Here is a 24,050-nt window from a genome sequence, read left to right as displayed (position 1 = left end):
CGGCGGCGATGACGGACTGAACTTCGGACCCTCACCTTTGGAGAGCGAATCGATCGAAAAGCACACAGCGCGCTCAAAAAGCTCCGAAAACGGCACCTATGTTTATTGATTTTTCTTACTTTTTCCCCCCTTTTTCTTTACCTACACAACAGGACTTCTCGTAAACTTCCCCTGCAGGTGATGGGCCCCTGTGAGCACGTGTTTACAGCCGTGTTAAGAGGCAGAGGAGGGGGACACTGGCCGCTGTTTTCCTCGCGAGTACATGTGTGGTCTGACCGGCCGAGCCGAGCAGGCGACAGAAGTGAAACCTACGAGCAACAGGGGCCTGGCACATAGACAGCTGGGTCCTGTCTATTACCTGATAATGAGGCCCTGTCTTGAATAGGGGCCCTGTGTCAGAATCAAATATCAAGACTTTTCCTACTATGACGAGGCAAAATGTCTGCTGAGGGGGGAAAAAAGGCCAATGCACAAAGAGGGTGAGGTGCAGGGTTTGGTTGGGGGCCGAACAGCTCATATTTCCCCCTCCACAAAGTTAATCCAGCCATGACTCTAAAGTACTACTTTTTATTTGTATGCTTAACATCCATGCACACACATCAAAACAAAACAAAAAACAAAAAAAAAACAGGTGCACCAAATATTCCGTTTGTGTGGTTGGTGGTGACCATTAACACAAAACAGGGAAGGTAACATGTTTTTGGTGTGATAACCATGAGGTCAACTATTCAGCCAGTGGGCTATACAGTAACACAATGTGGAAACAAATTTTAATAGAGACTTGTCTCTGTTTACTTACTTTTCCCTTGGCAAATAAACAAAACCATAACATTAATTCAGTTAAGGAAAAAAATCACTCAGTACTATCTTTGTACATTTTGAAGTTAAATTGTGAGGCTTTCTCATGGTAGATACACACCATCCGATTAGTGCGTGTATCCCACCGCACAGTTATATTGTTTCTTTAAAACAGATATCCATGGGCCATTGGTTATTTTACCAGCAGGCATTTAGTTCACAGTATTTCACAGGAACAGAGGAACTGTTCTCTAGGATATCTGGATCAACCTACCTGGCAAGTACCTAGAATTGTGCACAAGTGTAATTTGTGCCGTTTGAAAGGCAAAAGGCGGTAAGAGCAAATATTGATTTGCTTTAGGGTTTTTTTTTTTTCTGTTCACTGAATTTTATGTGAAGTTAACTGATAAGATAAAAACTATTCATGGCGTCATTTTTGAAAGCACCCTCGTCTCAAGTCTCTTCCTCGCGTCTTGGGCCCATGGATGTTTTATAAGTTATGTCTTAATAACGTACAATAACATGCTCTGGCCTGTTCGCTGACAAGTGAGCGCTGCAGCTGTTTGCTTCAAATCAGATACACACACACACGCGCGCGCACACACATATGTTTGCGCAGTACTCTTTGCTCTGATTGGTCGACTGCGGCGCGGTCACTCTGCCATCTCTCACCTGTTTGGTCGTAGAGACATACGTCAGAACCGTTGACTCTACGCCCATTGGTCAAATTCACTTCCGGTATAAATACAGCCGCCGATAGTCGCCAGCGCGCCACATTCAACTTATTGTTACAGAGCTGCTGCATCTGTGATAGAATAATAATACGAATAATAATAATAATAAGAAGAAGAAGAAGAAGAAAAGGAAGAAGAAGAATAACAACAACAAAAACCACCACAACAACAACAACAACAAAGATAGTACCTTTGTTTTTTTTATTATCGGCATCTTTTTAAATACAGCCTCTTTGAATAAAAATGGACTGTGTGGATTTTCCGACAATTCTTCCAAATTCCCCGAGGAAAGCCCGGGGACAAATTCAGGTTTGTATCAGATAAATGTAACGTTATTGTCTTAATTATATCCTAACGTTAACCCTAACTAACCTAGTTCAAATTAGTTAAACAGGACATAAAGTTAATGTTAACGTTAGCTGTGTATTAGCGGTACGTGTAGTCATTGACTGACCTCTGTCCAACGGTCCTTCTGCTGTTGTTCGCAGGTCATCTTTGGACCGATGTTTTCAGGCAAAAGGTGAGTTATTCTTTCACAAACCCGAAACAGACGCTAGCTGGCTACAGTCATTTGTGTTCACCGTTTAACGTGATGGTGAAACGATACTGGCCGCCCAGACTTCACCGTCCCGCCAAATCTTCCGCATTGTGTACCCAGTTCCCAATCTATAAAATCTATATGAATAGTATGTTATACAGCGAACAGCTTGTATGCGTTGTATTAATAGCTACGATTTTGATACATCTTCACACTGATTTGTACTTTTATATTAAACATGTTACACAGTGTTTATTGCCACATGCTCGTGGTAGAGTAGAATGAAATCAGTGTTTGAGGGCCACTGCTGCATAACCGAAGATATACACACTATTTTCGTAGGCAAAATGTACAGCTCGGTTTCGACGATGTTCACTAAATTACCGTCATTTACTTTGCAGCACTGAACTGATGAGAAGAGTGCGCCGCTTCCAGATAGCCCAGTATAACTGCCTGGTGATTAAATATGTCAAAGACGCACGTTATTCTGAGACAGGCATGGCTACACATGACAGGTGAGTTTTTATTTAATTTTAGAAAGCTCGCTTATCAGTTGAGTTTTAATTTGTGCACCGCTATGTTTGCAATTTTCCAAGATTAACCAGTGCAACATGAGGTGGAAGGGCTGTTAATGGAAACATTATGTATTTCTTTGCATATACCTAACTACAAATAGTAGAATAACAATGACAAAAGAAAAATGTACAGCCAAGGTTACTGAGATTTTTTTGATAAATTAAGATTCTCCTGATAGGTGGTATTATTATTATTATTATTATTATTATTATTATTATTATTATTATTATGGTATTTATCCAGTACTTTTCCTTTTTGAAAATGAATTTATTTTTGCCTTTTATCCTTCCATCTTTTAGGTACACAATGGATGCTGTACCAGCCAACTCTCTGGGAGAGGTGAGGTCTCTGGCACTGAAAGCCTGCGTCATTGGAATTGACGAAGGACAGTTTGTAAGTATACCGTATATTTTCCTCTTTCTATTTTGGCTTAAGCTTGTCACCGTTCACCTCCAGGGAGACCAGGATGTCTTACTGACTGGACTATTGAGGAGTGTTAAGTTAAAACTGTGTGTGCCATAAGTTCAAGTCTTTGTCGAAACACATTTGTTGGGATATCTCTTCAGAAAGAAGGAAGGAAGACCTCGCCCACTAAATCTGTGCTTCTTCTGTCTTAATGTAGTTTCCAGACACGGTGCAGTTTTGTGAGGAGATGGCCAATCTAGGAAAGACAATCATTGTAGCTGCCCTGGATGGAACCTTCCAGAGAAAGGTAAGTGTCTGTGTGTTAGTCTCTACATGTCAGACTGATGCTGGACACTGTGAATGCTGAAGAGGCAGAGCGTCACCGTGGCTATAGACACAAAAAAATGTCCAAAACAAGGAACACATTTTGAGGATGGACTGTGAACAATCTGCATGAGCAGCACTTTTAACAGGCAGTTCAATGTGCTCGTTATTTCACACTATAGTGGGTCTGTTCTGTCCTTGTAATGTAATTATACCTGGCTGTTTTTCTGCTGTCCTGTGCATTCCTGTAGCCATTTGGAAACATCCTGAACCTCGTTCCTCTAGCAGAGAGCGTGGTGAAGCTCAACGCCGTCTGCATGCAGTGTTACAAAGAAGCTGCCTACACCAAGAGGATAGGTGAAGAGAAGGAGGTGAGGAGGCAACCCTACGAAATAGATAAACTGGTCATATAAAATTCTTCAGAACACTTTTTAAAGGGGGGGGTGGTGACAGTTTTACCAAAATCTGTCACAGCTTGAGTCTTAAATACTTGAACATTGATTTTTTTTAAATTTTTTATTGATTTTTTTTTTTCACACCCCCCCTCCATTAAAAATCCAATGAGATGGAGATGCATTTGACTTCTCATTATGTTTAAAATCACATCAATATTGAGAAAATTCGTAACATTATTCGAATAATGTGTCCATATCACCTACCTACCCACGCTTAAGGATAGAGTGGGTAATTTCAGTGCAGATGACAGAGAATATGAAACAGAAGGTCCCCTTTTCTTTCGTCAGATTTTTATAACCAGTCAACTGTTTGTCTGTGCCATAGGTGGAAGTGATCGGTGGAGCTGAAAAGTATCAGGCGGTGTGTAGAAAGTGTTATGGGGGTCTGGTGGGGGACAAAGAGAACAGCGCTCCCATCAGGGATGAAACTCCACCACAGATCCTCGCAGGAAAAGTCATGGACTGTGGAGTTCCCAGAAAGCTTTTCTCCACACTCCACTTGTGATTGCGAGAATAAGGCATGTAGCAGAAGTTCAGCGGAGGGTTGAGAAATTCAACAATCAATTTGTGTGTGGGGGTGGGGGGGGGATCCATCGTTGGGCCAGAAATTTAGGTCCCCATGGGTCCAGGCTGCTTTTTGAGGGGTTTGTGGGGTTCAGGTTACATTTAAGTTTAGGTTAGGGTAAGGGGTGGGGTTAGGTGTTTAGTTGTGATGGTTATGGTTAAATTATGTAATTAAGTATTTTATGCCATCATATGAATTTAAGATATGTTTTATATAAAGATTGACTCGTGTTTCACTATGTATGGAAGGTCAAGAGTGGTAATAGGTAAACGTTCTGGTTTCAAAACAGGATCTTATTCGGCTATTTCTCCAAAGAGTTTCATAGAGATGCTTGGGAAATGCTCCTTTCCTAAAATTTTACGAATGTAAATGTATTCAACTTGTTGATATAACTGCTCTATGTAATCCAGTCCCCTCACATACAACCAAGGATCAAAATAACCTGCTTAAATCCTGGCAGGCTCAATGTTGTGTAGCGATCGCACAGGCTTGAATGGAAAAGTGTATGTATGTATGTATGTATGTATGTATTTATAAAATGTGTATTACTGCAGTACATGAATGAAACAATGTCCTCAATAAGACAGAAAATCCTGTGAATGATTTTATTTTATAAACAGAAGGTTTAGAGTAAATCTCTTTTGTGCTTTTGACACCATGACATGAAATAATGCCAAAGGCTGAAAACAAATGGGCATGTGGCAACTTCACAAGTTCAATGATTGGAAAAAAAAAAAAAAATTGGAAACTATAGAAAAAGCAATCAAGCTGTGCAACATCTGACCACTTTCTTGCACCAGTTTTTATAAAACATTTTCAAGTAGGCATCACAAATCATAAATGATTTTACACAAACCATTCTAGTCTCCTCACATCTAAAACACAGATCTTGAAATATAATTGAATCCTAACAAAATCAAGATTATTAATTTTGAGAAACAGTATAATTTCAATTCGGGCTACTTTCTTACTTTAAATATACATTAAATCAATATTACATATCAAATTTTAGCCTTGTGTTACCATTACAATACTGTGCAGGGAGAAGCTGGAGAGAATCTAAAGGCACAATTTTAGAAATTCACTATCAGTTGAGTTATTCAAGCTGGCTAATTATGACCGACTGTGGTCTTCATTGTCGCATGAATACACTGATTTCAAGTTCATTGAGGAACCGATTTAACTGATTTTCCATAGCATGAAAATGAGCAAAAATCACCCAAGCAGAGAAGGGAGGGCAGCTGTGCTTCACAGATGTTTAACCTAAATATAACCTCAGTATTTAATCATGGCACATTTTAATATCATTTCCCCCCCCCCCCCAAAAAAAAACCCTTCAGTTCAGTTTCTCTCTTTAAGGCACAAATGACTTTTCATTAACACTGTTTTTGATATATTGTGGTTCAGTAAGGTATGCACATGTGTTTTCTTCTAAATGTCAAACAATATAATTGACAGAGTTTTTTCACTATTACGAATGTCTCCAATGTCGTACCATTAACATTATCGTGTTCAATAAATATTACTACATTAAATTTCTGGTATATCATTCACGGATCTAAAGTCAGCCTACAACCCCGCAACAACCTTGGAACAATTAAAAAAAAAACTGATCTCAGGCCAACTTGACTGTCACTTTAGCTGAGCTACAACAGCCAGAAGGCATCCGAGGTGTTAAACTGACAAACGTGTTACTGTCAGGCACAAAGCAACGAAGTAAACCGGTAGCCTTTCTAAGGACTGGTTTTCAATTCTCACCATTGCAGGCTGAGATGTTAATCAGTCATCTGTAAAGACTTACACGCTGCAGTCTGCCTTCAACTGTTTAGATTAAGAAGACTATAAATGGGAGATATACATTACTATTCTGAAAACTAAATGTCACCAAGACCTTGGAGGAAGTGTGAGGCCTCTGTTCAAAGACTGAAGAGGAAGCATTGTTGCTGGTAGTTAATGAGTTACACTTCAGTATGAGGGCATGCTCACTGGATAAACCTGTTCAATAAGTGCATAGTTATCCACATTCCCCTCCCTCCTGACTATCTGAATGTTAGCTACAAGTTTAAAGGGCAACACTGATTATCGGTGTCCAATAAACACCTCCACAGTTTGGCACATTTAACCGATTTTTACCAACACAAGTTCGTTACATTTGAAATGGTCAGAGTTCAGGAAATGGATGGTCTTTATGGTTTTTCGTGTCATCACTAGCTATAGGTTTTGATTGAAGTGGATTTACAAGCATTGCTATTTGAGATGGCAAACACAGAACTCATTTTACTGTGGCACACAGATTTCTTAACCCAGCAAACTTTCTTTCAAAGGTGATTTTATGGATAGTGCATAATCTCTACAGAGCCCACGTTTCACAAAATATAACTCAATCACAGAGGGATATTTGGCTTTATAGTGGTCTTTTTCCACTGTACTCTACTCCCAAATAATGTTCAATTTAATACATTCTAAACTGTTTATAGGTCTTCAAGACAACTGCACTGAAGGGGAAAATCAACTAAACCATATAAGACAAGACATCAGGCACATACAACCATAAAAATGGCAGCTTTGCATAGTGAAATCTATGTACAAACAAACATTCTCAGGTTCCAACAGAGAGTAAAGAGAAACACATTCAGTGTTGTCTTCTTCCACTCTGATTGGAGCGTGATAACGTCACGTTATGTGACCTTTAACCTCCTGGGTACATTCTATCTACCCCTCCCCTTCAGGATCAGCCCATTTGAGGTAAAAGTTGCATCTTTGCACAGAGGTCTAAGGTCAGATTTCCCAATCATCAGAACTAATCTCAGCACTCAGCCTGATGTCTTAAGATCTGACCACAGACCCTTAGAAGTAAACCACAGTGTACCTCCTCTCTAACAGTCGCAGTTGCACTGCCCAGGTTCCCAAATCTGACAACACTTAGAAAAGTGGGTTGGATCAAATGTAAAACCACATCAATATGATATAGCTCTGTGTCTGTGCAGTGCAACTTCAATCACTCTATCAGCAGATGACCAGGGACACCACCTCATCTATGTGAGCTCCCTTTGTCTCAGTAGTTGGGCGGCTGGTAGGCGACGTCTCCTTGCGGCTGGGGGCTCGCGGTGAAGGGAGGCTGTTGGTGCATGTCGGGCACACTGCTGGGATAGGCTGTGTAAGTGGTAGGGGTATAGGTAGTGGGGTTGTAAGAGGTGGGGATGTAGGTCGCAGGGTAGGGGCTGTGGGGATCCAGTGGCGGCTCTGTGTAGGTTGGGATGGTAACTTCATTTACACCACGCCGGTAACGACCCAGGGCATAGTAGGCTAGGATTCCCTGCACATTGAGATAAAAATGTCAAGGCCAGTGCAGGTACTCTGAAGAATTGTTTTCAGTATTTCAATACATTACTTTGACTTTACACTACTGCCGAGGATGTTCCAAAGCATACTTTACATTTTTAGATGTTCTGTTGGGAAAAAAATCAAGCCCGGAAGACAAACAACAAGGTAATGCTTTTTTCTCTTTTAGCTGTTATGGGAAGCGTGCAAGAGCTACACAAGATCAAAGTCTATTGGAGATCAACCTTATTATTGTTTCTCGCAATAAGTTTGCTGCTGAGCTGCTAACACCTGAGAGTTAAATGTCAGAGTTTCCCACCAGTGCTTGAACACACCAACCAGAAGAACCTTGTACCATCAGCTGTGTTACCAGGCAAAAGTCGGACAATAAATACAATACAGTCCTCAGTGTTGTAAGTAGCCTAGGCAGGTTTCAAGCAAGTGTCTTGCAATTTTTTGTATCATACTGGCATGAACTGAAACTAATGGCTAGTTTGACATTTTGGAAAATACACGACACGCATCTGCTTTCTTGCTTAGAAAATCGCATTAGTCAATATGAAAAAGCTGTGAAATTCATTCAAAATAAAATATGTAGAAACACAGTACAGTTCTTGAACTTCATCAGCAAAATGCACCAGAATCACTCATCTGTAATGTGTCGGACGTTCGTCTGCTCAACCATCATATTATTAGCGTTGTTACTCAAACTGTAGCTCACTGTTGAAGAAATGCGGCTAACATGAGATGTTTTAGTGAAAAAGAAAGACAGCAGGAGTCCTGCTCACCCAGGTGGCGATTGAGAAGAATGAGAAGGCCACAGTGGCGCGTGCAGCATCCTCAGGGATACCTGTGACATTATGAGTGTGACCCCACTGACTGGCCAACAGGCAGAAACACACAAACCACAGGAAGGTCCACGCCCCTACAAAACACACAGGGACACAGATGAACAAACACAGATGCAGAAATAAATGACTATTTCCACACTGCATTAAATAATATCAAAAGCACTCTGCTGAAAACCCCTGATATGAAAAATTAATTCCTCTGAAAAACCACACAAAAGAACAAAAACATCAACAGAATAAAAGGGGCTCTCCTGTCACCATCTGCTCAAATGACCACAAGCTGTTTTTCAAACTAACACTTCTTTGTTTCCAAGAAGAATGGCTTTCTGTGAACTGTGCTGTGTACAGCTGATGAATGTTTAATTTCAGCAAAATCTGTGAGGTCATCCTCCCCCTCCACCCTGCTACTCATCTACTGTACGCAATGATGAATAATACATGTTGTGTTATGTCAGGAAAACAGGCAGACGGACTTTCCTACGTTGTACAAATAAACAGAGGCTTTCTGTAGGAAGAGGTTCAGTTTTAAATGAGGGAATTGAAACTGGGGGGGGGGGGGGGGGGTGTAAGGACAAATAGCCCCTCAGAGGATAAGTGCATTTAATAATGCTGTGGAAAAAACTGGACCTAGAAGACCCTGTCCTCACATAACTTCCATACTTTACAGGCTACTCTGGTGTACATTATGCATTTTTGTTTCACACAAATAAAAAAGTGAGTGTCCTGAGAATCTTTTACCGTCTTCCACTGTCTCTGCAAATGCCCTTTTTACAAAAGGGCAGACATAGAGTAGCGTTACCATTAATTTGGAGTTGTATGTGTGTCCACTGACAAATGTAGGCCTAATATTCACTCTCCTTGTAGCTCCGTTTTGGCCTCCACCAACTCCAGGGGGAAATATCTCGCTCTTTAGCAGCTAAATCCTCCGCTAAGTTCACCAGCTAGTCGCTAACTTTGTCGGTCTGCTGTTTAGTACTGAGCGGGACATAGTTGGTTTATACAGCTGCCTGCTGTATCTGGAAAAGAGGTTGATGATAGCGGTGAGACTGACCCACAATGTTAAAGTTGCAGGCTGTGAAACCAAAACAATGAGCTAAAAGAAGATATAAAATTCTATAGAGCTGAAAGGAACTGCAGAGCTGATGATAATTTTCTGGCTGTTGTCACCACGAGTGACACCTTTCACACCACACATGGTAATTTGATCCATTGTTGATATAAAAACATTGATTAGTGCAGTTTTAAAGTTAAAACGCTAAAACTCTTGCCTACCTGAGAATCCCAAGTCAGCCATGACAGCATACTTCCTTTCCTGTGCATTGCTCATGAAAGGCAAGTAAACATCCAACACCAAAAAGGCCACGCAGGCCAAGAAAGCAATCACCCCAATGCCAACAGCATAATGACATGCCGAGTCATTCTGGTTGAAGATGCACTTTGCTTCAGCACTGTGGGGAGAGTTGATGTATCCCTCTGTTGTAATGCAGGCAAACACCACCATGGCAAATATCTACATTGAAACAGAGAAAAGAGGAAGGTGGCAATTAAGGATAAGTGAATGAACACAGAATTTATTTCATATTTTAAAACCTTCAATGATTTGCAAAGACGCAAGAAGTAACTGTGTAAGTCAAAGGAACATCCTGCTTTTTACTTCGAGTTTACCCATTAACTTCACATTGCATACTTTACATTACTGCTAACCATTTTCAAAATGGTAAAAAATGTTGTGAGACTGACTTCCAACCTTTCCGGCACCTATAGGTTTCAAGTACAGTATGAAAATCTACAATCAGAGACTTAAAAGTTGCTAGAAAAAAGGTAATCCGCTTTATTTTGTGTCAAAGTCTCGTTATCGTCTTTTGAAAATTCAGTTACAAGCAAGGTCCACTTTTCCTTGGTGGTGCATTCAAAGACACCGGGATGTCTGGAATTTAAGTGTGCTTCCAAACACACTGCAATCTGGAGCTCTGCTGTCATAAAATGTCAAATTTGTACCTTTCAGGAAACATAGTGAGATTATTACATGTCATCCCAAACAGCCTCTTTTCTTATTGCTGACTCTTGAAACAATCCCCAGTTCTTGTTTGCATATTGTGAAGAGTGCTAACTGCTGCCTGGTCCCTCTGACCATCCCGTGGTGTGTTACTGTCTGCTCTGGTTACCCACCTAACCATGTGACCTACTTCTGAGTGCAGCTGCCTGCCATGTGACTCCAGAGATGCCACCAGTTCTCTAACAACACTCATAATAAGATCTGGGAGGAGGATAGAGAGGGACCTGTTAAATGTGTGGGAAGGAGGAGAGGCGATAATCCTGCCGGGGGAATGAGACAAAGGGTAAAGAAAATGAGCAGGGGAGACAGACATTAGGGAAGTGAACTTGGGGACTTCCAAAACACAAGACAAAAGTGAGACGGGGACTTTTAGAGGAGCAGATGGATGGTTTCTGTACATAAATAGACAGATGGAAAGTGCTGAGTGACAGATGTCAAACAAATGCCAAAATGTCCCCTATATACATACAATATATTCTTTCAGTGGATGTTGCTAAACTCTGTCAGTTGTCAGTGAACAGCAGAAATAACGCTTACGGCTTCTTTTTGATGACTTGTATTTACACATAAAAAATAAAATTATACCAGAAGTTCTCTTACTAGCGTTTATATGATGGAAATGAAAAATGAATGTGAACTTGGTTTTTATCTTTCACACATTTCAGAGGAGATATAGTGATGTGATGCAACACTTTTAATGACCGAGAGCCATTGTACACAGACTTTTCCTTGTTCCAGGAGCAGGTGAGATGCATTATGGGACCAGTAGGGAGGGTTATGGAGCGAACAATCCTTTCCTGTACCATAGGTGCTGGCTCACTGGAGTGGGATTAAAATCACCAGAGATACATGGTGATCTAGCTGGGGCGAATTTGAGATGAGTTGAGCACAGCTGCGAAGTACGTGTGTATATGTGTGTGTGTGTGTGTGTGTTTGAAAGAGAGAGAGAGAGAGAGGGGGAGATCAGTGGTACACACATTCACCAAGTGTAAAGAGAGGGTCACTGGGGGAGAGGTATCACCTTACCTGCCCATCAGCCCCTGTTTACCAGTGAAACACATATAATCCTTCTATTATACACACACGTACACACTTACACACACTTTCCCAACACATCCATATAAACAACTATTATGGAAACCAAGGGCACATTCTGTCCCCCGTCCTCATCTACCACGCTGGGTATGCTACAACAACTCAGTTTAAACTGGGTGTTTTCCCGCTGCTGACAGTCACCCTGCATGTATTAGCCAGAGGCCAAACAAAGAGTTTACGCTTCATGGAACAAATGCATAAAAAAAAAAAGTCAACCGGCGTCTCTGCAATCCAAGATATGAACCTGTGATGAGATGAAAGCGGTTATGTCCAATAAGACTCGCCCCTCAAAAGAGGATCCAGTTTAACTTCACCAGGGAGATGGCCGAGGACAGGTATAACCGTTGAAAGTGAATCCTTCAGTCTGTGAGCTGAGAAACCCCCCAGGCTTGGACAGCACTACAGTATATTTTAATGGTACAGCCTGTCTGGTTGAGATTCATTTTGGACTTTGCATAATCAGAGTCCTAACCGCATAAAGAAATCTGCACCATTAGATTTGCCTAGCAACAGATGATCAGCAGTGTGCAACAACTTCCCAGAACTTTCCCTGATGCATGAATCCCCCTCTATGCAAATACCCTTTTCTGTAGAACTTCTGCATCAATAGAGCCGTGTTCTAGCCATCTCCAAAACATTCAATTCACCAGAAGAAGGATATTACTTGTAATCTGACTTTGTAATTGTCATACCATAATCCCATTCCTGTCGGCTGCCCCTTGGAAGCACAGATTATTATACAGCCTATATTTAGCTGGTATTTTTGCCACCAGACGTGGGGATCTCGCTGTGTGTCTGAGGGCTTTTCTGGCTTTTTTTGTCCTCTGACAACAGCAGTGTTGACCTGTGCTGTCTCCGAGCTGCTGTCATGCACCAGCTGCAAGCGACACGACGCCCCGTTGAGACGCCGCATATAGTAGCCCGTTGTTCTGGCCAGCACAAATACAAAAAAATGAGCCATTTTAAGAAACCGCACAGAGCTAGCCCAAGGGCTCCGGGCCAGGCGCACCTGCTCTTAGGTCACGTTGAATATTCTCTCGTCTCATTTAAACCGCTGAACCGCTTTGAAATACCCAAACTCCGCCGTCCGCCGTCCACTCACCCAGCTGAGGAGCCTCACGATAGTTTGCGGCTGTCGGACAAACTTATAGAAGTCGAAGCCGCCTCCCGCCAGCGAAGCCCCGTACGCACTTGCGCCGCCCGTCTCTTCCATGTCTCGCCCGTTCAGCCGTTCAGCCGTTCGTCCTCTGGAGCGCACCGTGTGGTATGAACCGACCTGGCAGGACAGCCTACCAGCTAAGCCAGACTCCTGTAACTAAAGACCGCCGCCGCCACCCGCAGCGCTGCCCCACTTGCCGAGGACGAGACGAGCCAGTGGGAGAGGAGCTGCGCACCAGCGGCTGCGCCACAGAGGGGCGGAGCTCAGTGCGCTGCGGCCAGCAGCCAGGAAATATGACCATGTGTGACTGTCACCACCACTTGAACTCGCCACCACACTTTCGCTTAGAGATAAACAGTAGCAGTGTTCGTACTGAGAAGATAAACACGTTACACGGCATCATGAGCAGATGTTTATTCAACCCAAACGGTCTGTATTTACACGGAGCAAACAACTTGAATGCTCAGTGGCCCTCCACGGGTTCATCCTCCAAAGTCTTCTTCTGCTCGGCTATTTGGGGCCATTCATCTACAGAGGCTTCAGATCCCTGAGGAGAGCACAGAGAGAGGAGAGTTTGACTGCTCGTTTGTTTGGGCAACTGAACGACTGGTTGATGGAATTCACTTGTCCACCTGATCTCACCTGATCTAATCCGTCCCCTCCTGCTAGCTGCACCACTTCAGCATCCTCATTGTACTCAGACAGATCCTACAAGAGAAGACGATTGAAGAGTTCTGCGTCTCGGTTAAGTACATATCACGATGGAAATTACACAATGTGCGATCACGAGGATTGCTCTTGTGAGAGTGAGTGACGGGGTCAAGTGAACGACCTCGGAATGATGCAGATAGCTACAGAAATACTGACTAACCAGCTCGCCCTCGTATGCAGCAATCCTTCTCTCCATCTCCAGGCCCAACCTGAGCGGAGAAAACATACAGCTGTCTTGAGACAGGCAGAGTTTGTTCAAGGTGCAATTGTAAACATTTTAACAGTCCCACGGTATAAATGTGATGTAATATAGGCCCACACACTACCACTGAGGACACAAAGGTCATTTGCAGTGTTGTCTCTGGAAATGTTGAGCTCTCAACCACCCGAGGAGGACGTTCCACAACTACACCCACACAATTAAACATGATGCAATTTTAAAGGCTGATTCAGAGATTTATCTTGGTTCATCATAATTTAATTTGACTTCTTTGGGCGCAAAAATGTGATGGAATGGAGGGACTGAATATTTGTCCACCAAATTTAAAATCTGAGCAGTCAGCATCATTATGTAGGCAGATAAAAGTTACAAAAAACATGAGTGAACAGTGAAAAAAAATCTGAGTTTTTCATTTACAAAAATTTATTTTATTTTTGATTTTTTTCCCCCTTAACATTTACATTTAACTGCTCACCATGAGGACAGTGCTATGAGAGAACAGATTGAAAAGATATGGGGGTATTGTTTATGCAACATATAGTATATCATCACTACATTAATTCATGTGTAACCCATGAACTGGATTTTACATTATTTGTCACTGTTTTTGACCTTTGCATGAAAGCTGCTGTATTGGTTTTATGGCACAAAACTGGAAAACAGGGCCATTGTACTTTTTCACTTATTTTACCAATGGCAGCCGGTGGATTAACTGTCAACATCCAACAACTACATGTAGTCATCATTTTTCAAGGTATCAGAATTCAACAGAAAAATTACTCACAGAGATTTCTCTCCATACTTCCTTCGTCCTGAAAGAAGAGTAAACAACGTTATTTCATAGCAGCAAATGAGGAGAAACAACACCAGATAAAAACAGGACTCTGAAACCTTGGAAAAACATGTGAACTCACTGTACAATACTCCAGTCCAACAACAAATGGAGACCAGGATAATCAGGGCTGTGAAACATCCGAAGACAACTGCCACTACTGAGACGGGGAGACGGTTCAACACTGGAGAAGCAGTAAGAAGAAGAATTAATCCAGCTACAACTTATTAAGAATATGTTTCATAAAAAACAACAGTAATGAATCAACTATACCTTCATTATCAATATATTGCTTTCTGCTGCTTATTGCAGTGGTGTTGTCAAAGCTGTCTGACACTTCACAGTGGTACGTCCCAGCGCTACTCCTCCCAACAGCCAGCAGGAGTATCGATTGTTCTGGAGGCTGGTCAACCACGTGGTAGAAGCTTCCTCGGTCGTGTAGACGTTTTTCGTTCAGGAACCATTGGTACCGTGGATGAGATCCCTTCGCCGCCTTGCAGTAGAACCTCAGTCCAACCACAGCAGAGTCTTCCCCAACGTCGTAGTCATAGTGCATGGTAACAGGCCCCCCAACCAAAACTGATGGACACATTATGGATTGAACAAAGAGACCGACAAATGGACAAACAATACTAAAAGTAGTCTGTATCACAGTGTCATGTCAGCAGTTTCAAACAATGCACATACCAACTTCTAAGGGCAACGTTAGACTGTGTGCGGTCTGGTTTCCATTTTTTGCCTGGCACTGGAGCTTTCCCAAGTGCTCACCCAAGACCAATGGAATCTTAAATGTGCTGCTTCTGTCTTCACTCGTCATGTTGGCAACCAATTCTGACCTGTTGTAGAGTGAAAAGGTGAAAGGTGGAGTCCCTTTTGTTGAGTGGCAGGTGACCACAGCAAAGTAGTTGTGGGAATTCTCCTTTAACACGGTGAAGGAGATATCAGGGGCTGACAACACATCTGAAGGAACAGGATGTAGGAGGATGTTATTTTGTTCAAAGAAACCATGTCAGATCTATAAAATTTGACCCTGAGAGTTTATACACCAGAGAAGAAAGCTAACCTGTGACTGCGATTTCAACTTCAGAGCTGCGGGATTGGAAGATTTGTTTCTCGCAGTGGTTGGTAGCCTCACATATGTAGGAGCTGCTGTTTTCTGAAGTGGTTCTGAGGGTGACACAGATTATTGTTTCAGTAACTTTCTGATTAACTGTTTGGATTAGTAGTTTGCTGCTACCAATAGTGACTATTCTTTGACTACTACAAACAAAAAGTATGCCCTATCAAGCTGCAGTATTCACCATAGCAACCACGTACTGTAGCAACACCCCACCAACCACTTAGCAACCAGTTGGTACTACCCTAGTTTTATGTATACACCACCCACAGTACACAGTAGTGGAAAATTAATCACATTAATTGTTCAGCTGCTCAGAGCACCATAGCAAGCGCCCAGTAATAAAGCAGCAGCTGTCCGTGAACTGTCTGAACGGGATTCCACTGACCTGTAGATCGAGAGACGGTTGCCTGATACAATGTGTACAGGAGACTTAGAGATGACCCGACCATTCTGTAGCCAGGTGTACAACACGTGATTTCCAGCAGTAAGGTTGCACATAAGCTCCGGTGTCTCCCCCTCAGAGAATTCCGCTACACCTGAATGGACAACAATCTCTGCACCCTGCACTGGCTCTGCGGGACAAAAACAGCAACACACTAGTCTTATATCAAACCAACAGTAATTCTTATTAGAAAAATCATGTTGTTGGGGAAGTAAAGATGCACTGATTTCTAAAGTTGAGTTTCATGTTTATATGCTAAACACATAAATAATCTGCTTTACTAACCAAAAACTTTGTAATGGTGTCCAAACAGGATTTTACTGGGGATTTTTTGTTTTTTTGTTTTTTGTTTTGTTTTGTTTTGTCCTTGCTAGCGGTGTGGCTTTATGGATGGCAAGGTTGTTCAGGCAGCCAGTCTCTCTTTTAGCCACTGACTATTGGATGGATTGCCATGAAATTTTGTACAGACACTCATGGTCCCCTGAGGATCCATCTTACTAACTTTAGTTATCCCATGACTTTTCTTCAAGCGCAACCATGAGGTTGACATTTTTGGTTTTGAGTTAAATACCTTAACTATTACTTAGATTGTAGTGAAATTTGGTACACAGGTTCAAGGTCCCATGAGGATAAATTGCAGTAACTTTAGTGATCCATTAACTATCCATCTGACACCACATTCAGGTTAAAATTTCAATGTACACATTTTGGTTTGTGACCAAATATTTGCCAAACTAATAACATTCCCATCAACCTAAGCAGTACTTTGTTTGTTGTTGGCATGCTAACAAATTAAAATTAGATAGTGAACATGGTAAACATTACACCTGCTTAACATCAGCAGGTTAACATCGTCACTGTGAGCTTGTTAGCACGCTGACATTAGCGTTTAGCTTAATGCACCGCTGGGCCACAGTGCAGCCTCACAGAGCTGCTAGCATGGCTCTAGATTTTTTTTTCTTCATCATCAAATGTCAGCTCTATGATACCACTGTTTTTGATGTTAATTGCAGACAAAATTTACATTACATCAACTTATTTTGCTGGCCACTGAATATAAACTTTTTCGGGAACAGATCGTCAGTATTCAGGTGATTTTGTTGAGTTTAGCCGTGACTGTAAGTTCAGCTGCTCGGCTACTGTTTCATTCTGACTAAAGTCTGTTCTTCAAGAGGAACTTGGCCAAGAGGGCAGCTTAAAATAAAAGGAGTGAAACTGATAAATGCAACATAGACAACATAAACAGGCTAAGAAAAATGCCACACACACTCATAGAACAGTATCCAAAAAGGATGCACACCTTACACCTTATATTAACACACCCTTTGATGTGTTTCTCATTGTGTTGAGCATATATGAATAAATGCGTACAATGATCTGCGTTACTTGTTACAGGGCAGCCATGTACACAGGACATATGATATATCCCTGGTATTAAAGAGACTCACCAACAACCTTCAGGTAGTGTGTGCTGCTGACAGTGGGCTCTATGTTAGAGTTTTTCTGTGCTCTGGCCATGCACTCCAGGTTGCCCTCATGAGAAAGTGTGAGTATCAAGAGGAAGGCTGCAGCCTCCCCATTCAGGGAGATGGATTCACCCAACAACTTTGTATCGGTGCCCTTCCTAGAAAAGGTTTATAATCAGAGGGATTTTCTATCATGACTTAATGCATTTTAATGCAGCGGTTAAATTTAATGTACTAATACTCACTTGAATAACTGCAGGAGGATAGATTCATTCTTTGGGTAGGTCGGCAGTTCACACTTAAATAATACAGTGCTTTTCACCAAAGCCTCCGAAGGGCCAGAGAGTTGTGGTGTCCCCAGAAATGACTGATCTATCAAAAATAAAACAAAACTGCACAAACACTCAACAGAAAGAAACATAAGTTACAAAATACTCTATATTAATATTATATATTAGATGACTACGAACACCCACATAATCAAACGATACAAATAACTTACTGCTCTCCTTGCTACAGTAGCACAAGCCTATAGGGAGGAAGAAGAAATCCAATAATTTACAAGTGTCACATTGTGTTACTGTACTGTATTGCAGTTTGTGTGTATTAGCTTACCCAGCATGACCACAAAAAGGGAAGCGAACATTCTTAAGAAAAACTAGTGACTTTAATACAACTGTAGATTTCAAACATGAATACGCTATGCCGTGTGATGCAGGAGTTTTGACAGTTTTGAAAGGAGGGTTGAAGCACAGTGGGTAAAAAAATACACACGCATGCACTTAGAAACGTGTGCAAATAACTGATAGCATTACACTACACCGCCCAGCCGTACCCTCCCTCTCTATAAACAACACAAGATGAATTCACTGACTCGTGCCACTACTGTCATGCTGTTATGTTTTGAAAAATGTGAATATTAAAACAACATAAGTTGGACACATTGTGAAGTGATATAGTCAAGTATAATTTGTTTTATGGGTTTAATAAATAAATAAAAAAACATTTAAAATGAGAATTTTTATTTTGAAAAAACATGACAATATACAGTTTTGCTGAAAAATATAATCTCTCACTCTTTTTAACTCAATGTTCCACCAGTTTTTTAGAAGTAACTTGGCATGTCCGGAAAAGTAATAAATGCAGTGGAACAGCAACAAACAGCAACAAAAAAGCTCCAAATTTAAAATGAAATAATGGAAATTTGTCTGAGGGGCTGATGAATTTGATGAGAGCTGCGGGATGTTCCTCCGCTGTCATGGGATCTCTGTGGTCTGAAACTGAGAGAGAGACAGAAAGGTTATGAGGGTCTTTTAGTTTATACCTGGTCGTTTTGTCAGATCTTAAAGAGTTGTTTTTGTCTTAAGGTTTCTGTAGGATAATATCTAACGCTTTAATTTACAAGTATGTAATCTCCTAATAATTATCTTCATTTGACACAAGGTCATGGAAGGAGCTATCTAATTTTGCACTGTTATAGAGAAAAGAGACGCAAAATTCTGTGAGGATTATATGAGTTTGGTTACTTGTGTCGGGCAGTTGTTGATTTCCTGAGGAATGTTCTTGAAAGAATTCAAAAAAAATGTTATAGGTTTTCGAAACACCTGAAGGCCTGCCGGTAGACAAAATTCAGTTGCACCCTTAAAACTCTAATAACTGGGTAACACTTTATTTCATAGGTCCACAGTTATCCAATAATTTCCTCAGAAGTTTCCTGGAGAAAACGATTTAAATTTGTACTAAAAGTGGGGAAAATGAACATTGTGCTCAATTCATTTTAAAATGACTACTTCTAATTAATTGAAAGACCAAAAGACTCTCAAGGTTACACTAAACCTTGAGAGTCCTTTGGTCAGCACACAGCATATCAGCTGAAAATGAAAAAATGTGACATATGTCTACATGCAAGGCATACAATCCAATAGACAGGAAAAATAAAGTTTGCAGTAATCAACAAATGGTGAATTTAAATTCACTCTAGTTTAAACAGCAGTTCTCCCAAGGAAATTCCTATTTTCTCTATAATCAGTATGCTGCATAGGTGTCTTCAGAGAACATCCTATTATGGATGAACATTATTGAGAAATTATTAGGAAAATACAGACGCGTAAAAAATCGTCACAAATTGCAAGTGTACCAGTTAAACACAGTGCCCATTTTCCACATAACTAGTACCAAATGAAACAGTCTTTTCATGGAACCTTGCGATGAATTGACATTTACATATCAGCTCCTTTCTAAGAAATGAAAGGAATCAAAGAGACCTGTAAAGCAGCGTTACTAGACAGTATATCATATTTCACCGACTTAAAATCATCGTGTTTATGTGCAGTGTGGTGTACCGCTTTGTGTTTTGATGGCCTGCATACCTGACTCTGGACATCAGAGTCTGTAGAGGAACTATCTGCCTGCTTGCTTCCTGACTGGGACACGGGTGCAGACAGAGGAGGTGCATCAGAACTGGGATGGGAAGGTACAAACACTGTTGAACTGGTTGGTTTGAGTTATAGAAACAATAAACTCTCCTAGGTCCACTGAGATAAAACTTACTTTGTCGTGGAAATGTGGGCACGAGCTGGAAAAAAAGCAAAAGGCGGAGATAGAGGGACCTTTAATATAAATTCATTCGCGCATTCCCAGTCAGTGAATTTCTCCTCCAAATATACAAGGACACGCACCTTGGTTGTGGTCAAACATCCTGCAAACACAGGCTACGCCCACTGCCATCATCAGGAAAAGAAAACAGCAGAACGCTATGGTGAAAATCTCGATACTGGGCATGAAATCCTCTGTGGAGGAGAAGGGACAAGGCCACTGAAGTATGACACATTGTAACTTTAGCATTTAAGTCATTTAAATATACGGTATGTGCTTTTTACTTGGTGGTGTTTCAGTGGAAGATGTTGCTCGAGGCATGGAGTTAAGGATCCTGTCTGATTGAAAGTAAAAAAAATGATGTGGTAAAGGAGTGCAGAGGCCTCACACAAAGGAGACATTTATAAAAAGGCACATGTGAAATGTTAAGATAAATCCAGATGAAAAAGAAGTCTGTTAAAGGTATATTTCGACATTTTGGTGAATATGCTATTATAAAAACAATGTTTAATCCATACAAAAACCAAAGTGTCAGTGTCACACTATTCTTCTGAGAGTACTTTTATTTTACACCTAGTCTTTATCTTTTCACCTGTGACTCGGACCAGCACAGCTACACTCTCCACCCAGGGCCCGGAGTCATCGTAGCTGTCCCTGACCCTGCAGCGGTAATACCCAGACTCCTCTGGGCCAAGCTTAGTGAGGACAAGGGTTCGTCTACGGTCGGCGAGGGCAAAGTGAGGCAGGATGTACTGAATGCGGGTGTCCACACGTGTCTCAGAGGGAAGGACAGAGTCATTCAGAAGCCAGGAGATGTAAGGGAAAGTTCCTCTGCTGACTTGACAGCTCAGCCTGGTGGCGGCAAGTTTGGAGTCAGCCCTGTAGAGATATTCCACCTCCACTTTCACGTCACCTCCAACTGGTACTGGACAAACAGGGAGGAACAGGGGGAAATCAAAGGAAAGGAATCACAGACAGACAGATCTCCTTCACGTGTCTGTGCAGCTCATACCCACTTCCAGACTCAGAGGCTCACTCATCAACTCCTGCATCTCAGTTTTCACCCGACATTGCGCCACGCCCATATCCAGCCCAGGTACCAAGACAACAGGGAACCAGGCAGCGAGGGATTCACTTGCTGTGACCGATCCCTCTTCTTTGCCATCTACTGAAAGAGAGAAGTTGACTGGATGACTCCCCCTTGTTGACCAACAGGTAATGTTGCCATGGTAACTGGCTCCCTCTTTGGAGATGGAGAAAGAGATCTTTGGTTTTGATACATAGGCTGTTGGAGGAATGAAGAGGGGAGAAGATGGGGACAGAAATGATGCACTACATGTTAGGCAGCTGTGAAACTGAAACAAATCTAACGTGCATGAATACGTGCATGAATACGGATTATATGTATGTGGACAATTATTGCGTACTGGCTATCTGGAGTTTGCATTGCATGGTCTGGGCTACACCCCTTATTTCCAGTGAAGGTAACTCTTAATGCTACGGCATACAATGGTATTTTAGACTATAGTGTGCTTCCAACTTTGCAGCAACAGTTTACAGAAGGCCTTTTCTTGTTTCAACATGACATTGCTCCCAGCCATAAAGCCAGCTCCATGAGTAAATTTTAATTTCCAGTGTGGTGTGGTGACTGGCTGCACAGAGTGTAGACCTCAATCCCATCCAAAGTCTTTGGGATGAGCTGGAAAAAACAGACTGCCAGCCATGTTCCAAAATCTTGCAGAAGTACTTCCCAGCCTTTCAATGCCCATTATTTTGGAATGAGATGATGACAATGTCCAAATGCCCAGAAAATTTTGGCCATTTAGTGTATTTTCAAAAAGAGGTGATGCAACAACTTGAGTCTAAACACTCCATTTGGTAAAAGAAATCAGCCCTTTGATGATGCTTGTTGAAACTCTTAAATTTATAAATGTTTCATTATAATTCAGTGTGAATGTTTTTCCATTTAAACAAGCTGATGTTTGGCAGGTACAATCTTTACCAATGTCACATTGTGGTTTAGCATTTTTGCATACAAACATTCGGTATTAGTGTTAAACACAAAGCACAACTGAGGCTGGTGGGACTGTTTTTAGGTTGCAGCTATTTGGACATAAACCAAAGTTTTGGTCAAATTAAAATTTTGACTTAATGATGGCACTAGATGAAATGTTAAGGAATCACCAAAATTATTAAAGTTCATCCATAACTGCTTGTACCGGATCTCATGGTAATCCAACAAATAGTTTGTTAAGGGATTTAACCAAAACCATAAAGGTCAACCTCATGGTGGCGCTATAGGAAAAGTCAGAGGATAGCCAAAGTTAATGGGATTCATCCTCTGGGAACCGTTTATGTCTGAACCAAATTTCATGCAAATCCATTCAACAGTTTTTGAGATATTTCAGTCTGGACCAAAGTGGTCAACCGACCGACAACATGGTTAAAAAGAACCATGAATTGTTACCTCCACCGTCTGCTAAGTGTCGAGTGTACTCTTTTACCTTTATTTTTTTTGCTGGTATATACCTTTGACTGTCACCTGGACCTTTGTGCTGCTTGAAAACCTCCTAGTGTCCTTCACGGTGGACCAAGCCATGCAAGAATAGTGCCCAGCATGCTCTAGAGTCACCTTCTCCATCACTAGCTTGTTCCCACTGAGGTGAAAAAAGGGAGAGGTTGAAGGTGTTATTTCCTTCCTGTTGAAAAACCAGGTGTAGGAGAGGTGGGAGCCCTTTGTGACGTTGCAGCTGAGGACGATGCGTGACCCCTCGTATGTGACTGGGGGGAAGGGTTCAGAGATCACTCTGGTATTGGATGCTGGAACTAGAAATGAGGGAATCATAGACGGTTAGGGAGGGAAGGAAGATGTTCAGTTTGGGAATGTTGGTAAAATAAACACTGCCTGGTACTCACTGACTACACTCAGCTTGATGATACTGCTGACTCCTGTGCTTCCTCCAGTCGTCGCATTGCAGTGGTATGACCCCTCAGATGTTGCAGAGACCTTCAGGAAGAATGACGCAGGTTGGTCCCCTTGGAGATCGGTACCTGTGTCTATCAGGACATCACCATCCCTGATCAGCTTGTAGGTGACTGGCGGAGTGGAGTCAGTTGCAATACACCGGAAAGCCACCCTCGAGCCAAGGTAGGCCATGTCAGGACCAGTCAGGACTGGGTGAAGGGAGATTGATCCACCTAAACAAAGACATGAAATAGTGGAAATAGTTTGGCAGGACCTCTGAAATATACCTATAACAAGTTTTAAACAGAGTAAGGGCAGAAAAAGCCACCAGATTTATTTATTTCACTGGAATGAATGTTATGATATACAGTATCTATCATATATATAATGACATAAATATCTGAAAGGTTTTAAAACTGAAAGGACGAACAAAAAACTGAGCTCCATAAGCACACTGGCAAACTTACCTATCTTGATGAACAAACTTGACAGGGCTGAAAACCAAAATCAACACATTGCAGTAAGAATATTAGTCCATTAAATTATGTATTTATGTTTCCATTTTAAATTAAATTCAACTAACTCACCCAAAATTGGCAACACACTCAGAGTCTGTAGGTTCTTCATTATAGTGCTATGAATCTATCTTTGACATGGTGTCTCTAGCTTGGTTGCATGTTTCTGTCTCTATGTGTATGTGCATGGGTGAATCCATGCGTGTGTGTTAGGGCTAGGGGTGTTACACATGTGTTGCAAGTAGATAACATATTAGACTCCATTTTTGGCTTCACTTTAACGATCTGTGCGATCCTGTAAACCAAT

The 24,050-nt window shown here is 41.6% G+C and overlaps 4 protein-coding genes across 6 annotated transcripts; 1 reads left to right on the top strand and 3 right to left on the bottom strand.

The window, feature by feature from the left end:
- The first annotated feature begins 1,567 nt into the window (after window positions 1-1,567).
- Window positions 1,568-5,136, top strand: tk1 (thymidine kinase 1, soluble). The gene is made up of 7 exons (XM_040145468.1): window positions 1,568-1,841; window positions 2,021-2,052; window positions 2,472-2,585; window positions 2,946-3,039; window positions 3,269-3,358; window positions 3,627-3,746; window positions 4,156-5,136. Exons 1-7 carry the CDS (start codon window positions 1,776-1,778, stop codon window positions 4,333-4,335), a joined length of 696 nt encoding a protein of 231 aa, XP_040001402.1. The 5' UTR covers window positions 1,568-1,775; the 3' UTR covers window positions 4,336-5,136.
- Window positions 5,137-5,824: 688 nt separating this feature from the next.
- Window positions 5,825-13,078, bottom strand: syngr2b (synaptogyrin 2b). Its single transcript, XM_040145467.1, has 4 exons — window positions 12,821-13,078; window positions 9,840-10,077; window positions 8,505-8,641; window positions 5,825-7,711 (listed from the first exon to the last, which is right to left on the bottom strand). The coding sequence occupies exons 1-4, from the start codon at window positions 12,929-12,931 to the stop codon at window positions 7,451-7,453; spliced, it is 747 nt and encodes a 248-aa protein (XP_040001401.1). The 5' UTR covers window positions 12,932-13,078; the 3' UTR covers window positions 5,825-7,450.
- A 95-nt stretch (window positions 13,079-13,173) lies between these two features.
- On the bottom strand, window positions 13,174-18,484 carry si:dkey-93h22.7 (Fc receptor-like protein 5). The gene is made up of 13 exons (XM_040145466.1): window positions 18,284-18,484; window positions 18,171-18,197; window positions 17,914-18,040; window positions 17,651-17,826; window positions 16,146-16,332; window positions 15,704-15,807; window positions 15,328-15,600; window positions 14,914-15,219; window positions 14,723-14,824; window positions 14,593-14,620; window positions 13,749-13,797; window positions 13,520-13,585; window positions 13,174-13,424 (listed from the first exon to the last, which is right to left on the bottom strand). Exons 1-13 carry the CDS (start codon window positions 18,312-18,314, stop codon window positions 13,341-13,343), a joined length of 1,560 nt encoding a protein of 519 aa, XP_040001400.1. The 5' UTR covers window positions 18,315-18,484; the 3' UTR covers window positions 13,174-13,340.
- Window positions 18,485-18,668: 184 nt separating this feature from the next.
- LOC120800176 (Fc receptor-like protein 5) lies at window positions 18,669-24,013 on the bottom strand. Of its 3 annotated transcripts, XM_040146068.1 has the most exons (11): window positions 23,816-24,009; window positions 23,696-23,722; window positions 23,180-23,461; window positions 22,793-23,089; window positions 21,276-21,548; window positions 20,856-21,188; window positions 20,548-20,601; window positions 20,347-20,457; window positions 20,219-20,243; window positions 20,038-20,128; window positions 18,669-18,948 (listed from the first exon to the last, which is right to left on the bottom strand). In XM_040146068.1, exons 1-11 carry the CDS (start codon window positions 23,853-23,855, stop codon window positions 18,925-18,927), a joined length of 1,557 nt encoding a protein of 518 aa, XP_040002002.1. In that variant the 5' UTR covers window positions 23,856-24,009; the 3' UTR covers window positions 18,669-18,924. The 3 variants fall into 3 exon arrangements, 2 of the variants coding, with proteins under 2 accessions (XP_040002002.1, XP_040002003.1); XM_040146069.1 differs by lacking the exon at window positions 20,548-20,601; XR_005708957.1 differs by lacking the exons at window positions 18,669-18,948; window positions 20,038-20,128 and having other exon boundaries at window positions 20,548-20,597; window positions 23,816-24,013.
- Between the last annotated feature and the right edge of the window lie 37 nt (window positions 24,014-24,050).

The sequence above is a fragment of the Xiphias gladius genome, chromosome 15 (assembly GCF_016859285.1).
Source record: "Xiphias gladius isolate SHS-SW01 ecotype Sanya breed wild chromosome 15, ASM1685928v1, whole genome shotgun sequence".
NCBI lineage: Eukaryota > Metazoa > Chordata > Actinopteri > Istiophoriformes > Xiphiidae > Xiphias > Xiphias gladius.
Note: the sequence above shows the minus strand (reverse complement) of the source record. Positions and strands in the feature narration are given on the sequence as shown.